The sequence below is a fragment of the Pomacea canaliculata genome, linkage group LG3, assembly GCF_003073045.1.
Source record: "Pomacea canaliculata isolate SZHN2017 linkage group LG3, ASM307304v1, whole genome shotgun sequence".
NCBI classification, from domain to species: domain Eukaryota; kingdom Metazoa; phylum Mollusca; class Gastropoda; order Architaenioglossa; family Ampullariidae; genus Pomacea; species Pomacea canaliculata.
In genome coordinates this window covers 15124455-15140408 of record NC_037592.1, presented here as the reverse complement: position 1 = coordinate 15140408, position 15954 = coordinate 15124455, and the positions used below count along the sequence as shown (strand labels likewise).

The 15954-nt window shown below is 35.1% G+C and overlaps 2 protein-coding genes across 2 annotated transcripts; one reads left to right on the top strand and one right to left on the bottom strand.

The window, feature by feature from the left end:
* Positions 1-1052: 1052 nt before the first annotated feature.
* LOC112560180 (syntaxin-7-like) lies at positions 1053-10004 on the top strand. Its single transcript, XM_025231814.1, has 11 exons — positions 1053-1197; positions 2201-2345; positions 2828-2893; positions 3174-3243; positions 3482-3566; positions 3908-3982; positions 4355-4435; positions 4793-4921; positions 5601-5673; positions 6194-6276; positions 6888-10004. The coding sequence occupies exons 2-11, from the start codon at positions 2243-2245 to the stop codon at positions 6981-6983; spliced, it is 861 nt and encodes a 286-aa protein (XP_025087599.1). The 5' UTR covers positions 1053-1197; positions 2201-2242; the 3' UTR covers positions 6984-10004.
* LOC112560181 (testis-expressed protein 52-like) lies at positions 6990-14761 on the bottom strand. Its single transcript, XM_025231815.1, has 3 exons — positions 14625-14761; positions 13548-14104; positions 6990-12543 (listed from the first exon to the last, which is right to left on the bottom strand). The coding sequence occupies exons 2-3, from the start codon at positions 14074-14076 to the stop codon at positions 12251-12253; spliced, it is 822 nt and encodes a 273-aa protein (XP_025087600.1). The 5' UTR covers positions 14077-14104; positions 14625-14761; the 3' UTR covers positions 6990-12250.
* Between the last annotated feature and the right edge of the window lie 1193 nt (positions 14762-15954).

The following is a 15954-nucleotide window of genomic DNA, read 5'->3' as shown; positions in this document are numbered from 1 at the left end:
TTTTTTTGTTTCATTTTGTGTTTAGATTTCTTTGATTTTGTTGCAAGCTTTGTGCCAGTTTTCATTAATTCTGCAGTTAAATTGTAAGAAGTTCATTCTAATGATTTTTGTGAGATCATCTCCAATGTTGACGTCAAATTAAGCACTAACAGCAACCATTCCTATATACTACCTCAGAATGGGCATGTAGCTGGTAGACACAAAGCATATAGCACTAGCTTTGCTACTTTGTAATGTGTGATCCTTGACTTTTTGTTAGTGCTTAAACTGCATTTGTATAGCACATTTCCCTGCAGCAGCAGGCTCAATGCGTTAACAATTAATAGGCATCACAATTACTATATTTGTCACATGCACATGCTAAAAAACGCATACACAGACACAGGTCATGAGTGAAAAGTAAGAAAAGAGTAAACCACCAGCTATTTAAAGCATTTATTAAGAGATGAAATATGCTGACACAGAACAATTAATATAATTAAGCCCTCTTTGGTAACAATTAGACGCGATGTTCTAGATATCACGTTTGTAATGCACAACAGGTATTTTTAAACTACAAACTTCGTCATACATAGGAAAGGCACAGTTAAATTGGTGTATTCTCTTCTTTACAATAATTGATTTAAAAGTGCCGCTCACAGTGGAATCTCTAAACGAAGTAATCCGTAAAGAACTAGATGTCGATAGGTAAATGAAAACGGAAGACAAAGCAGACAAGATGTGGAGGTGCTGAAAGGGAATCCAGATGAATACCAATCTAAAAACTGTCGTATTAAACATTTCAAAATATAACAAACTTTGAACCCTGCTTCCACAGATAAGTAAACCCAACTTCGAAGTGGAAATCTGTGAAGACAACATGACTGTACTTTTTATGTTTAGCTGATAATTGTTACGAACTCTCTCCCATTAGTCAATTCTGGGGAAACAGCATAATTTACGTTAATTCTTAAAGGTCATAGACTGATTATCTCGCACTCACTCACACATCTAGCAACACTTTTCACTTCGTCGATCGTCAAAGGGGGGAGTGGTTCAGCGGCCCCACTCGTTTAGGGGAAGTCACTCTAGGTCTGTGTTTGAGACGGAAGTGGCCATAAATGTTATGGTCATGTGAAACCGAATCATTATATGAGATTTACAGACTGTGCTTTATAGTAGCACATGTTACGAGCAGTGGCGATCACCGGCAGTTAAGTAAGTAGCTTCGCGTGACTATCACGAGGTGAATGTCATTGAGAAATGTTCAAGCTCGTTAAGTGTATGTCCGTCAAGTTGAAGTTTCACTGATACTTGTAGCCTTTTCGATGTTGAGGAAATTATTAGGAGAGCTTTGTTCGTACTGTTGATTGTATGTAAAATTAGGGCTTACACATCCAGACTATTGTCTGTCCCAGAGTTAAAATTTTAAATAGAAAGCTTGTAGAGATTATCTGTTCGTGTTGTGACTACGCTTTTATTAACGTACATGCCGCATTAACCCCGTGAACACACCCCCCTACTCTTCATTCACTTCACAAATACTTCCAATTTTTATATTTATGTTTTTAATAATATGCATGTACTTATACAAGCAGGACACCCACAGCCTCATCCATCCCTCTCCCTCCCTCCTGCCCCTGGGCAGTCCGGTGGCGCAACGGTTAGCGCCTGTCGCTAATAAAGTATAAAGGGATGACGTACTGTCCTGAGCTCAGCTCTCGTCTCGTTCTCAGAACGTGGCATATCTTTACAAGACTGGCTGCCTTGCCGTGATATAGCCTTAGCTTGTGGCTTGAAGTAAAACACAATCACTTCCCCCCCCCCACTCCCACCATCACACACATACTGTGAAGGTAAACTTTCAGGACGCCACCCTTTTATATCTTGTAAATCCCATTTATCATACCTACTTTCATCTGGTGCAGAAAACTCTATCCTCTTGTGGCACCATGTTCTACAGTAAAACAAGACTTATTGCACTGGAGTGTGAAAGCCCAAAAGACAGATCAAATATAGTTATATACACAATTTCTTCATTTTTCCTATTTGTGCAAAATTTACATTATGAAAGATTATTTAAAAATGATGTGTTTCCATTCTTTTTATTGGTTTATGGCTTTACGTTTATGATCTGTAACATGGAGACTGAGTTAGAAGAATGATAATTCCAAATATCTAAACACATCTAATGTTTTTCTTTCTTTTCCTCTTTGAAAAGGAGCAAAAAGTGGCACTCTCTGGCAGAGGCTAGCCTTGCAAAATGTCTGGCCAGCGAGGGTATGGAGCAGTTAGAGAATACAGAGATGATCCAACAGCTCCGTCACTTCCTTATAGAGATTCTGCAAATGGATACCAAGACACAGGTATGAATATAGTAGAACCTTGATTATCTAGTGTAATATCTGGCGCACATCATCTGGGTAATCAGAGGTCACGGGTAATCAAAAATGATTCAAAAAATTTGGAAATGCTAGAACATGTGCAATATCATGCATTATTAGATTTCTGATTTTAAATTATGATGAAAGATTAGCAACCTATTCCCCCTTTTCGGGGCATGTTCAACAATTTGCAGTTTCGTAGCAATTGACAAAACAACTCTTTTTTTTTTCTTTTCACTCCCGCACCAGACCCCAACATTTCGGCCTAAACTTACGCAAAGCTGCTTTCTACCCTCGAAATGTGGATGCCAGCTTGAACACACTGGTGCACAGATGCTGTACTTTCAACCCTTTTTGAATAATTCTCAGAAACCCATTGACAAAGAAAATTTAAGCTGTGAAATACGTAATGTCAAAGAAGACTCAAATGAATAATTGACATAAAATAATTACCTTTGTTTCAGGCCGCTCCTCGGTAAATGAGCTTTGTGAGCAGATTCGAAGTAACATATTCCAGATTAACAATGGAGGTAAGTGTGTATGTAAATGCGCATGCACTCACGTACATGAATATATGCACACATGCAAGAATAAGTGCTACACAAGGGACAAGATGTTAAAGATGGTTAATATATCTGCTTGTCCTCCATTTGTAAAGTAATCCGTCTGTGAAATGGAATTAGGTATAAAGCATATCGTTGAAATACAGAGTTAATTACAATATGGCTCTAATTAAGGAGGCATATGTACATTTTTTTTTTTAAATTGTTGAAAATGGATTTATGTCCTGCCTCTCTGGCTTTATTTCAGCAAATTCCATTGAAAGAGCTCTGAAAAACATTGGCACTGAGAGAGATTCTCCAGCTCTGCGAGACAAAATGTATGTTAATCACCAAAGGCATCAGTAAAAACTTTTTGTCATTAAGGACATGCATCATTAATTTATAACAGAAAGCGACAGTATTGCCATGGTTATTTAAGTTAATAATAATTATACCATTTTTATCTGGCATCTAAGCTTGTACTCATATATATTCACATTTATAAATGTATGGTCATACAATAATTGTGCATGCGCGTGTGTGTATGCATGCATACATCCCAATTGGTATTTTCAGCCATGAGATATCAGTCAACACAAATAAGACTGCCCAATCCACAACAAGGTTAATACGAAGTGCTACCACAAGGCAAGCAGACAGAGTATGTCAGTTTTATGGCTTTTTATTTTTTTTTTATGTTTTATATATATATATCATCTTACATCCCAAGATATGGTTTAACAATGTCAAACACTTGCTATATGGTCTGAACAAAGAAGAAAAACAATTTAAGTTGAATTAGTCATGGACTTTAGACACAGAAAGTTGCAGTTTGCAGCACATTTGTTCCTTTTTTTTCGGTATTTTTTATGACTTTTTTTGTTTTTCGTTTTTAATTTGCATCTCAAGAATTTTAGTCATTTTCTTGTAAAACTACATTTTTAAATTTTCTTTTTTATTAATTCACTTTATGGGGTTTTTACCTTGTTTTTTTACTTTCAGCAACAGAAAATCCAGGTGGAAAGATTGACTAGTGATTTCCAGGAAGCTGTACAGAGATTTCAAACTTTACAAAAGGTGATAAAAATTGCTGATTTTTACATGTATACATGGTACAACAATGACTTGTATATGCATATATGGTATAACAATGACTTGTACATAAATAGTATAATAATGGATTTTATACATTGTATAAAAATGACTTGTACATGCATACCTAATATAACAATAACTTGTGCATGTATATGTGGTATAACTTGTATATATATATATGGTGTAACAATTGATTTACATGCAGGCATGGTATAACAATGACCTGGGAGGATGGGGATGAAAACAATTTAACTTGTTATTTTCTTATACTGATTTACTGTTGGACTTTTGTTGCATGTGTGCAAGTATTAGTACAAAAATAGATATACATTTTTCTTAATAATGATATTCCAGAAAGCAACAGAAAAAGTAAAAACAACTGTAAAACTTGGAGGACAGCAGCCAAAGGCACTGGATGATACAGCAGGCTGGAATGTATGTTTTTAACAGTGGTTATATGAGAGATTGTAATTACGATCTTTACTAATTTTTTTTTTTTTTTTAAAAAGGCTTACAACTTTCATGGAAGGTTGTATGAGTCAATTTACTCATTTTGAGTGGATGCAAAGGGGCAATAAATTTTTTTGAAAGATAAAAATCTAAGTTAAGAGAAATGACAAAACAAATATTAACACAATTGGCAGTGTGAAACTGGATTAGCTTCTTAGACTGCATGAGAGAAGTAGGTTACCATATTTTTGGGGTAGATACCTGACCAGAAAGAAAGAAGATTAACAGAAATAGAGATCACACTCCAAATGCTATTTCCTTGTATTATTTTCTGTTTTTTAGCAAGATATTGAGAGGCAGCGGCTGGTGGAAGATGAGCATCGAGTGGCACAGCTTCAGGCTCAAGAGGAAGTCATTGAAGACGACTTGGCCTTGCTTCGTGAGCGAGAAGAAAGAATCCGGCAGCTGGAGGTGTGCTTTGTTATTATATTTGTATTGTACTCTCTCCTTCTTTTGATAATTTTGAGGTATAACTGAAATGGCTGTGCAAATGCTAGGAAACCTAATAATATTATGTAATATTATCATTTTTGTGGCCATTTTCTAGATCATCGGCATGTGACCTGCTCTTTGTTTGATAGGAATTTGGTGCGTGTAGTAAGTTCACAAGAATTAGAAGAGTGTCTTGTGTGTTCAAAAAGTTTGACTTTGTTCTTTCCTCTCTATAGACATGAACAGTTATTTTTTGAACACTATTTTCTTCAGTAGTTTCGTGGGTTTTGTAATTTATCGGCTTCCAAAATCATAATAAATCCTATTATGCATCATATTATTCTCTAATTATAAACATTTGCTTTGGAATTGGTCAGAAAGCAGTTAAAGATAGCAGCTATTTCCATTGTTATAAATGTGAAAATTTAAACAGAGACGTAACTTTTTTTGGTTCTTGAAAAATGACATTGTTTTTATAATTTTGTTAATGTTTTTGTCTTTATTTTCTTGGGCTGTTAAGGAAAGCATGCATTTTGTGCAGTAGCAGTAATCATGATGAATATGTGGGTACAGAGACATTGTAGGACCATTAAAAAAAAATTTCTACAGATTGCTTAAACAGAAATGTATTTTACTTTTGCTGTGTTTTATCCTGCAGTCTGATATTCTAGACGTCAATGAAATCTTTCGAGATTTGGGTGCGATGATCAGTGAACAAGGAGAAGTATTGAGTGAGTGTGTCAATTTTTTAAGATTGCAGCAGTAAAACTGCAAAATTTGGTTTATATCCCCAAAAGTAACTCTCTGTGTTCAAGATTCATTCCTTCTGTAATAATTGTAGCCAGAATTTTCTGTCAGCCTACTGGCAAGATACCATGCTTTAATCATTTTTCCTAACAAATCAGGATTGTGTCAGGTAATTTTGCAGTGGATCTGCTTCTTTATTTATGATCCATGATATCCATGATGTTGGATATGTCTGTTATCTTGTATTCTGATTCACGTGTTTCTATCCAAACTCAAAGTGAAAGACCCATACAATGTTCATTGATTTCATATAATTTACCAGACAGTCATGAGGGGGTTTGGCATTGTCTGTCACTTTAGTAGTTTATTCCTTGTTACTCCTTCAGGAGCATAGGGCCATGAATTACTTTACTGTTCGGCTATAATTTCCGGTGTTTGTCCGTAATAAGTGTAAGATTTAAAGTGAGATTCTGCAGAATGTTGACAGAGGAGTGTTGGTTACAGATGATATTGAGGCTAATGTGGAGAGAGCTTACTCAAATGTGGAGACTGGCAATGAGCAGCTAATCAAAGCATCAGAATATCAGGTAAAATAGAAGTTTCACACATTAACTTTAGTTGGGTTTTTTTTTTTAATTGTTCATCAGTCTTTGAACTTAAACTTTGCATTATTAGACTGTGCATGGATGGGCCTAGAAATAGTTTCATCATTTGATATTGTCTGCGAGTGGCTGTTTTGACTGTATAAACAGATTCACGAGAGAGAGAAAAGACAGAGAAAAGTAAATAATCTTTAATGTTGTCATTTTCTTTGCTCTTTGTTATCTGTTATCACCCTGTAAACAGATGCACATTAAAAAAAAAGGTCAACAGCCAAAGAGAAAATCCTGGGAAAAAACCTGAGTTGCTATCACACACTCCTGAAGAACTATATGCTATGAAAAAAAATATCAATAAAAATAGTTCTCTGTCATAAACGAGCTTAATCAACTTATTGTCACTTTTATTCCATGGTCAAAGTGACTTTAATACAAAGTAACCCAGAATAGTTTTGAAAATCCTTTTCATTACTCTCTTACACAGAAGTTAATATTTTTAACCTCAGTTTACACTGTAGCTAATATACTTGTTTTGTCTCTGACTTTCCAGTATTATTTATTGATGTTGTCTCACTATCTTTCACCATCTCTTGTTTCAGAGGAAGTCCCGGAAGAAAATGTGCTGCCTGCTTGTGATTTTTTTGGTCATAATCATTATTGTGACAATCATTATAGTTGTGACTGTGAAGAAATAAAGTTGGTTTTTTTTTTTTCCTAGCACAACTTTTGAAATATTCAGACTGTTTTTCTCATGCTGCACTTCTGATAACATTCCAAGCATAGGGAAGTTGATGCTAATACTTAGCTACTTAGAAAAAAATTACAAAGCAAATAAATCCAAGGGAAAGAAGATATGTAAGGTGAATTGTATATGGATTGGTGTGATTGCTATAAAAGTGAAAAATTTTAGTGTGATATTAGTGAGAAAACCTAGCTTTGGAATGGTCTTTTTCTAGACCATTAGCTAGAAATTTAAAAAATGATCTGAAAAGTATTTTTGTGTAGCTGCAGATGGGTGGGGTAGACAGGTGGGTCCTTAAATGCATAAATATATGTGTAATTGTTAAGTTTCCAGTGAAAGTTCCTTTTGTGCCTAATCAATGACTTTAAAATAACTAAAATCCCATTTTCTTATTTTGCATTTTTCTTGTCATAACTTTGAGCTGGAACATTTATGTTGAATTTTTATTAGTTGGTAATTTATTAATGAAAGGGAGAGAGGTAGCTGCTATGGGATTTAAACATAGGGTAAAGGATTTTAATGTAGTGCATCTTCTTTTAAGCTCATGATATGGACCTGTTTTCTTCAAAGCTTTAATTCGTCTGTTCACTCAGAAAAAGCCTTAAAATCTAAAGATTAAAGTAAACTTGAGGTGAGCTGAATCTTACATGTTCTTTTGAAACACCCTTTTTCTTTGGTAAAGGATTCTAGACTGTGCTTAGCGGTCCGGTGGCGCAACGGTTAGTGCCTGTCACCAATACAGTGAAGGTTGGCTGCCCTGAGTTCATTTCTCGTCTCGGGCACGCTGTTCTTTCTCTGCACGTGGCATCTGTTTACAGGGCTGGGTGCCTTGCCGTAATATAGCCTCAGTTGCTGGCACGGCGTAAAACACCAATTCCCCCCCCATCTCTCTAGATTGTGCTTTGGGATTCTTGGTTGAGAATGTTTGTAATATGAGTATGCTATGCATAAATCTAAATTTCATTGTACTTTTTCCATGAAGCTAGATGTGAAGTACAACTTAAAACTTTTTTGTTGTTGTTGAAGAGCAGTGCACCACTTACGTGAACATTATGCAGAAAATTTTGGACTCCTGTCTACATGGCTAAACTTTTGTGATATATATATGTGTGTGTGTGTGTGCGCGCGCATGTGAAAAAAAGAGAGCAAGTAACTTCAACAGAAATGCATGATTCAAAATTAGAGATGCTGATTTGATTTTGTAATGTTGCCTGCCAGATTGTTTTGTCCGCCCCTGTAAATTGAAACCATGGATTATCATTGGAGTGACAACAGAAATGAGTGAAGAAGAGAAATGAATCTTCTGATGTATAAGCATGGCTTGTCTCACAGGCCTGAAAGGGGTTGTGCCCGCCTTTTACAAAAATACATGATGCTTAAATTAGCTAGGTAATTCTAAATAGCTGTTAAGTGAAAATAAAGTCTGGGCATTTAAGTGAAATTGTAAAATTTGTAATGTTTTTGTTCTCTTGTGTTGTTAATTTAAAGGAGAGTGCAAGCAGTCAACTGTAGGCCATCATAAGGAAAATTAATTTCCTACATTACACCTTCAAGTAATATCTTGAAAACTTCTTTTCAGAGGCTGGATGTGATTATATAGGAGTTCCTGCTTGTCAATCTGTGGTTGATTAAAATTAAAAAACACTGTGAATAAAACTATAAATATTTTTAAACAGAACAGTGTATGAATAAGATTGGGATTTGTTTATTTTATATTTGTACATACAAATATTCTCTATTACCATAAACAGTAAAAAACTGAAAGAGTTGGCTCTAATGGTCTGGTAATGCCAAAATGCTGCAGTGAAACATTGTTAAGTTACCAATAGCATAATTTAAAAAATGTGTTTCTTGTTGCTGTTTTGATATAAGCAAATGTTTTTTCTCTTTGACTTCAAAAGGCAATTTTATTGAAAATGTTTTAAAACTTTGTATGTCAGTTTCTGCTGATCTTTCATAATTGGAGACTGTCATCAAGATTGTCATCTCTTCCTTTTTTTTTTTGGATGCCTTTGTAAATTGTTTCAAGTGCAAAACTAAGCACAATACCTGGGTTATTTGTAACATTCTGCATGAGAGCTCAGTTTGTTGTATCTACAACAAGGTCATCCAAGCAGAAATTGAAAGATAATACAGTCCTAGTTTGGGTAATGTTATCCACACATTAATAAAAAATTGTTATTTTAGCCATATCACTTATGTATCAACAGATCATGGTCTGGCACATAAATGCAAACGTTTAACGTCGAATGTTTGTCCTTGAGCACCCCTTACACAAAAAGTTATTCATTCGCCATCATTTATTGTTAATGGTAAAATGTGCAAAATAAAGCAGATGTTTCTTTCAGGGATGATAATAAAATAAGGCAAAATGCAGTAGAAAATGTATTTAACGCTTTTATGTATATATTTAATACAGTTTAGTCATGAAATGAATAGAAATTTCAGCATATGTACAGGTTCACATGGATAGGAAAATGTAATACTTCTAGGACAGTGGTTCTTAACCGGAGTTCGATTGAACCCTAGGGGTTCAGTGAGTTGGTCTCAGGGGTTTGGCGGAGCCTCAGCCCGGAGGTCAAGACACACCTGCAATTCATGATGACACTAAAGAAGGGTTCGGTGAACATGCATATGAAACTTGTGGGTTCGGTACCTCAAACAAGGTTAAGAACCACTGTTCTAGGAATTTTCAGAGGAAAATTTGTGTTCACTAAAGATAGAGAGGCAAGTCATTTGTATGTCTTAAGACTTAAAATATAACACTCATTGCAAATGCTCAATGGCAAGTTCGAGGCTGAATGCTTTTCTTGTAGAATTCCAGTGGCTGAACAATTATTTTCATGGTGCATAACTTTTCGGATTGCCTTGTAATTTCAGGTACATGTATGAATATTTAACAGGACTGCTAACTCCTGACTGTATTTCCATGTTTCATCTAAAAGAAATAAATGAACAAAGCTTTTGGGTCTCATAGGATGTGTTAAAGCTGTCATTTTATCTATACTTTTAATTTTATATGTAGAGATGTACTCTGAAGATTGAAGTGTTTGTACTAAAAATGGCAAAAGTCTGGACAAATTTTGAAGCTCCCTTCTTTATTTGAAGCTCCCTTTTATTACCTTGAGCAATTAAGCACGGTTTGTGCCACAAGTTTCAGTTTGATATTTCAATGAACATTATTGGTTAGATGTCAAAGCTGTACATCTCTGCATATCTTATTACTTTTCTTTTTCGGTTCAGTTCATTGTTTGTAAGGTGCACAAAACTTATTTCTTTAAATTACTATAACAGAAAGACATATGTGCAAGATGTAAAAGCTTAGAATATGGGGTACATAAATATTTATGACAGCTAATAATTTCCAGTCTTGTCTATATACTATTTTATAATGTTGGTAGCTTAAAGACTGAGCAAAACAATAAAATTAATGCAATATTTGCTTGTATTTTACACTTACAGATCCATAAAACTAAGAGCTGTGTTGCTTTGATGTATTTTGAGGTCTTTCATTTGAAATTCTTGCTGCAAAAGGCAATGTCTTTGCTTTTTTGGTTTTAATTCCTTAGATTTGTGAATCAACTCTGTGGACAAAAAATATTTTACATAAATTAAAACTTATTTTATGATTCTGTTGCAAAACTTGATCTCACATTTTTGTTTTCAAAATGTAGAGGGAGGTGTGTGATTAGTGCACATTCACACCTTTCCACTCACAAGCAATAATAATAAAAAATGCATGATTTGTATAGCGCATCTTGTTTACAATCGAAAAATTCAAAAGAACCAGAAGTAGCTGAAGATATACATACTTTCATTTACATTTCACTAGCAAGTGATTATTTTTAATAATTCTAGAGGATTGTAAACATATGTTGCTAACTAAATGATCACAAATTCATAGTCATGGAACTAATGTAAAAAATTAGTTTGATAGCTAGAAAAATCTACAGTACAACACTTTAACTTGAAAATCAACACACTCATTGTCATAAAAATATATAAAGCTTGAGGTCCACCTCTTGAAAATGTATATCATTTTTTGGGGGACACACCCTTTTGCCTCATGCATTAAAGATATTCTTGTAGGTAAGCAGGCACCTAAAGTCCTTTCATTCTTTTTTTTAAAATGAAAACTGTCTTGTATTTTACACAATCTTCTGACTGGAAGCACATTTTTTTTCTCATTGTACAGTTCGAGAGGCAGTATAAGACTGTTTCAACAAAACAAAGATAAGCCACTACTAAAGCACATGAATCTGCATTAAATTTATGCAGTTCACACCATTCCCAATAGACATAGCAATTGAAAGTGGTGTAGCGTGACATCTTGGATTGCTGCTATATCATCACGCCTTTTTTGATCACTCCATGTTAATGCAGTCAATAACTGAGGCCCGGTGAGTTGAATAACCTTTCTTGAAATCTGATCCTTCTTAGAATCAGACCTGCATATTTGTCTTTCTCATGAACAAAATCCTTTCCCATCACTGCAACAGTTTCAAAGGAGGGATATGTTCTACTGGCCCAAAAAATTTCTGAAAGCTTTACACAGGGAAGCAGGACAGGTTGACAAGCAGTGAATGAAGCAAAACATTTCATAGAAACACCATCCACTGATGTCACCAAGTTGGTGTTCATGTTTAAGCAGAAAAAACATTTTTATATTCTCATCACTGAGGCAAAGAAATGTGCTCATGAAATGGCTGACAGATATGTTTCTTGATTTGTCTGCCCTTTCATTTGTTATGGAAGTTTGATTTTTTGGCACATTGTCAACTTTTCTTGAGACATGGTAGATGGCAAATAAATAAGGCAAGTGATCTCATGTAAACAGCATACATTTTTAAAGCCATTCTATCAAACCTGTCATAAGCATGAGTACCAACATGACTCTGATTTGGCTGAAAGAACATAATTACCTGGTCAACCATCACAGAACCTAAAAGAACTACAACCTCTTGATGAGCTTGAAAGATTTGGCGTTGTGGAAAGATAAAACACAGGCACTGATTTTTATTATCATTTGATTTGCTTTACACATCAGGTGCAATAGAAGATGGGTTGTCAACATTGGGGAGATGTTGAAAACTGGGAGAAATTGAAGCAGTCAAGTATGCAAGATAGTGCTGTTAAATGAACATCTTGAAACATCAGGTTAAGAGCATTTCTTTCTTTTCTTCTCCACTCAAACAAAATAAGATTGCTTTTTTGATGTGTCTATTCTCTGAGAACATCCTCGAAGCTCACAGGAGAAGGTAATGCTCGTGTCATCTGCTTTCTGAGCTCTTCTTTCATTATTCGTCTCTTATTTATCTCCTCCTGCAGTCGCTTAAATTCTGGATGGTTTAGTTTGTGGGATAGCTTCCAGAGTCCTGGTCCTGAGCGAGGGATGTAACGTTGCCCAAACATGTCTGTCTTCTGGAATGGAGGTGGCGGTGATGGCGGAGGGGTTGGCAAGGGGAAATACTGATGAACATACTTCTTGAAGTTCTCGGGTGGGAGAATCTTACCTGTAGATTTTATTTTAAAAAGGCACTTCAGTTTAAAAACTCAGAACAGGTCAAATGAATGATTTTAATAAATGGAGTTGAATGAACAAGCAAGCAATAGAATTATTTTTTAAAAAAATGAAAAAGACATTGCTTCTATTCCTGTTCCAAGAAATAACAATTGTATAATGCAGAATTTATTTCTCTTAATACTATAATATAGCCAGTTTTTGAGGACCACTGAACATTTTTCTTCAATGACCACTGTTTACACTTTACTCTCTATGACATCAAATACAAATTAATTGGAAGACCTCACTGGGGCCTCATTCATTGTGCTTTTTCTTAGAGGAAGTTCAGTATACTGACTGTGCAGTTCATTTCATGTATTAAATATATAAAAATTAAAGGTATGCTCATTTCATTACTAAACATTTCTTTTTAGTTATATAAAACTTTAAGTTCTCTCTCTCTCTGTATATACTAGTTTGGTTTTTTTTTTAATCCATCCCTAAATCAAACAGGTTTACTTGCTTTGTGAATGAGCTGAACAAAATAATATCATCCCTCATTTAGCAGAGATAAACATACATTTCAAAGAGAGGGCATTATTTTAATATCATAAAAATGAAGCATGAACATAGTTGTCAAATCAAAGTTTTGAAATGTCTCAATATATTTTTTTTAATAATTTAATACAGAAGATTGAAACTGCACATAATGGATTAATCAATAAAGTTTTTGTTGAATGACTACAAAATAAGAATATTGCACGTGTTCACTTTGGTGAGAAGGTTTGTTTGGATCATAAATGGCTAGCCTTAAGTCACTTCTTTGGACCATAACAGGCTGGTCTTAAGACATCTCCAAAGCATATCCATGTATACTGATGTATGACTGATATCATAAGGCATGATATTTTTTGCAGTAAGACAGCAGGAATTGAGCAGTAAAGTGAAAAAGTGTTAATGTTTCAGAAGCAGCAAAGAATATCTAGATAACACAGAACATCTATGTCTAATCACCTTTTTTGTCTATTGGCGGATTTCTTGCTTCTGTCTTGAACTTCAGTTTTCGAAACTCCTGTAAGTCTGACTGAATCTGTTTGATAGCCATGGCTTTTCTATTTTCATCTTTAAATAAAGCTGTTTCTTTGATGTATCTATCAAATGTGTGGTCATTCAACTGTGAGGGAGGTGGAATGTTCAGTGGATACATGGTTGCAATGACATCAGAAATTTTCCTCCCTTTTGAAGACGTCTGGAAGCCAAAATTTCTGCGGAAGTTTCGCCACACATTACTGTCGTAATTGGTATCAGAATTTTTTGGAAAAGGAGGGTCATGTTTGCCGGCTTCCAACCAAAGCTGATACTGCACACAGGGATATGTGTGTGTGCTTGTTTTAGTTGAACGGTTAAGGAAATGCTGGCAATCTAAGTCAAGAAGCTGACAAGGTGGTTTTGTCTTTGCCAGTTTCTCAACTGGTCTCGGAGTAAACCCAGACAAATGTGGATGCACATCTTTTAGTAAGAATTCCTCTTCCACTGTTGGCATTTTCTGTTTCTTCTGTCAACACTCATGCCTGCACCCATAAATAAGCTTCAGTACATGTAACACTCATGACATAAAACAATATGTTACTTTTGTTTTCCCACAATAGTTGGGGTGTATGTATGTGTGTGACAGACAGAGAGATGCAAGATTATAGTTTCTTATTATGGCCATATGTAAAAAAAAGCATACAAAAACAAGTGAAGATCACAACATATTGTTGAATACTTTTCTAAACGAAGGTGCTCTCTCTCACACACTTTCATTCTCCCTGGCACACACAGCATAAAGCTACAACCAACTTTGCAGTCGCTATAGCAGCATTCATGAATGCAGATGTCGATGGTTGATTAACATAACTTTTGTCCCTGCTGACAATGCCTGTAACTTACGCACTCTGAAAATTGTTTTGGCTATGGCCTGATCGAAGTAACGATCGATGAGAAATTAAGGCGAATAAAACAAAAATCCATTTTTTAAAAGTCATTTAAAAGTTATTATTATGCTTTTTGTCTGTTGTGCCTCTTTAAAAATTTAGATTTAATACTCACCGTCATATAATGTTAAACTCCATCAGTATGTGCATGTCGTAAGAAAAGCAAAAGATGCTAAACGTCTGAAGTTACGAGGTCGTCGCCATATCCAAAGAAGCCATCTCCATGGAGACGGGAACATCTCGCGAGATCGGGCACACTTCTAAGGACGCCATACCCGCGCACTGTGCTGAGCAGGTGAGCATACATATCAGCTTTTTGTGGCATAATATAGTTATTTATTTCTTCATTTATATAATAACAGTAAATAGAAGTACTCCAGCTAGTATCCATATTTTTTTATTTTTTTCGTCTACCGGAGCGATATTGTGACATTTCTAGACTATGAAAGCAGTTCGCGATAACATGTACTCGATCGCTACAGCTCGTTCCAACACCCGATTCAGTCTCTTACTTGAGGCTAGTAACGAGATAAGTGAAATAAGTTAAACAGAAGGTAAAAACTAATCGGTCTGGAAGTCATTTTATAGGAGATACAAATTAAAAGCACATCCTTCCAAATATTACTTTTGATATATTATTATGCACGGTTTGCTGCCTGTGCAGTGTACTGCTTGTAGGCTGGCGAGAAATGCTATATATTGTTAACGAGAGAAAGAAATAAGTTTCTCAGACAATGTTATAGTATCAGTGAGCTTTGGTTTGTGTGTGGTGACGTTGCTATATAGTATTATTTAGAGGGGTTTGAAAAAAAAACCCAAAAGGATTTAAAATACACAGTTGGTTTAAAATTAGCATTAGAAATAGGGTTTCAAAAAGTATCCTACTGGGCTTACTTGTAGTATCGTTTTTCGTTTGTAAACTCTCAGTCTAGAAGTGACTGCATTGTGTAATCTCACTAAATGCATACAACTCTGAGCCACCAATGTTTTAGATAAGAGCAGAAAATACCTGTATTATACAAAAATAAAATTGTTTTAGGACATATCTGCATTGCTTGGCTGAACAAGTAAATCTGAAGTTGTTTAGTGTTATGCAATCAAGAGATAACTTGATGCACCAACTAATTACTAACTAAAAATACTTATTTGGTTTTACCTATATTTGTATTTATTCTTTATTGTGTGATAAAATATTTTCACTGTTTAATTGTATGTCAACACATTTTGACCTACTCTAAATAAGTGTAATGACACACCCATTTCGTGTTTTTTCTTGCACTCCCTGCAAAGACTGTGTGCACATAAAATACAAGGTTTTAAATAGCAGTGTGAGCTCCATTTGCTATCAGAAACATGTCGGACCAGTTTAAGCCATTTTTCAATGTCGTAACTGAAGGACTCTTAAACTGATATCAGCTGTTCAGAACTGCATGGAGAGTGCACAA

Excerpts from the sequence above, each read along its gene's own strand:
- LOC112560180 (XM_025231814.1), top strand. The coding sequence starts at position 2,243 with ATGTCTGGCCAGCGAGGGTATGGAGCAGTTAGAGAATACAGAGATGAT. Across the intron at positions 2,346-2,827 it reads AAATGGATACCAAGACACAG|GCCGCTCCTCGGTAAATGAG; the intron begins GTATGAATATAG and ends CCTTTGTTTCAG. Across the intron at positions 3,983-4,354 it reads GATTTCAAACTTTACAAAAG|AAAGCAACAGAAAAAGTAAA; the intron begins GTGATAAAAATT and ends ATGATATTCCAG.
- LOC112560181 (XM_025231815.1), bottom strand. The coding sequence starts at position 14,076 with ATGCCAACAGTGGAAGAGGAATTCTTACTAAAAGATGTGCATCCACAT. Across the intron at positions 12,544-13,547 it reads TCCGCCAATAGACAAAAAAG|GTAAGATTCTCCCACCCGAG; the intron begins GTGATTAGACAT and ends TAAAATCTACAG.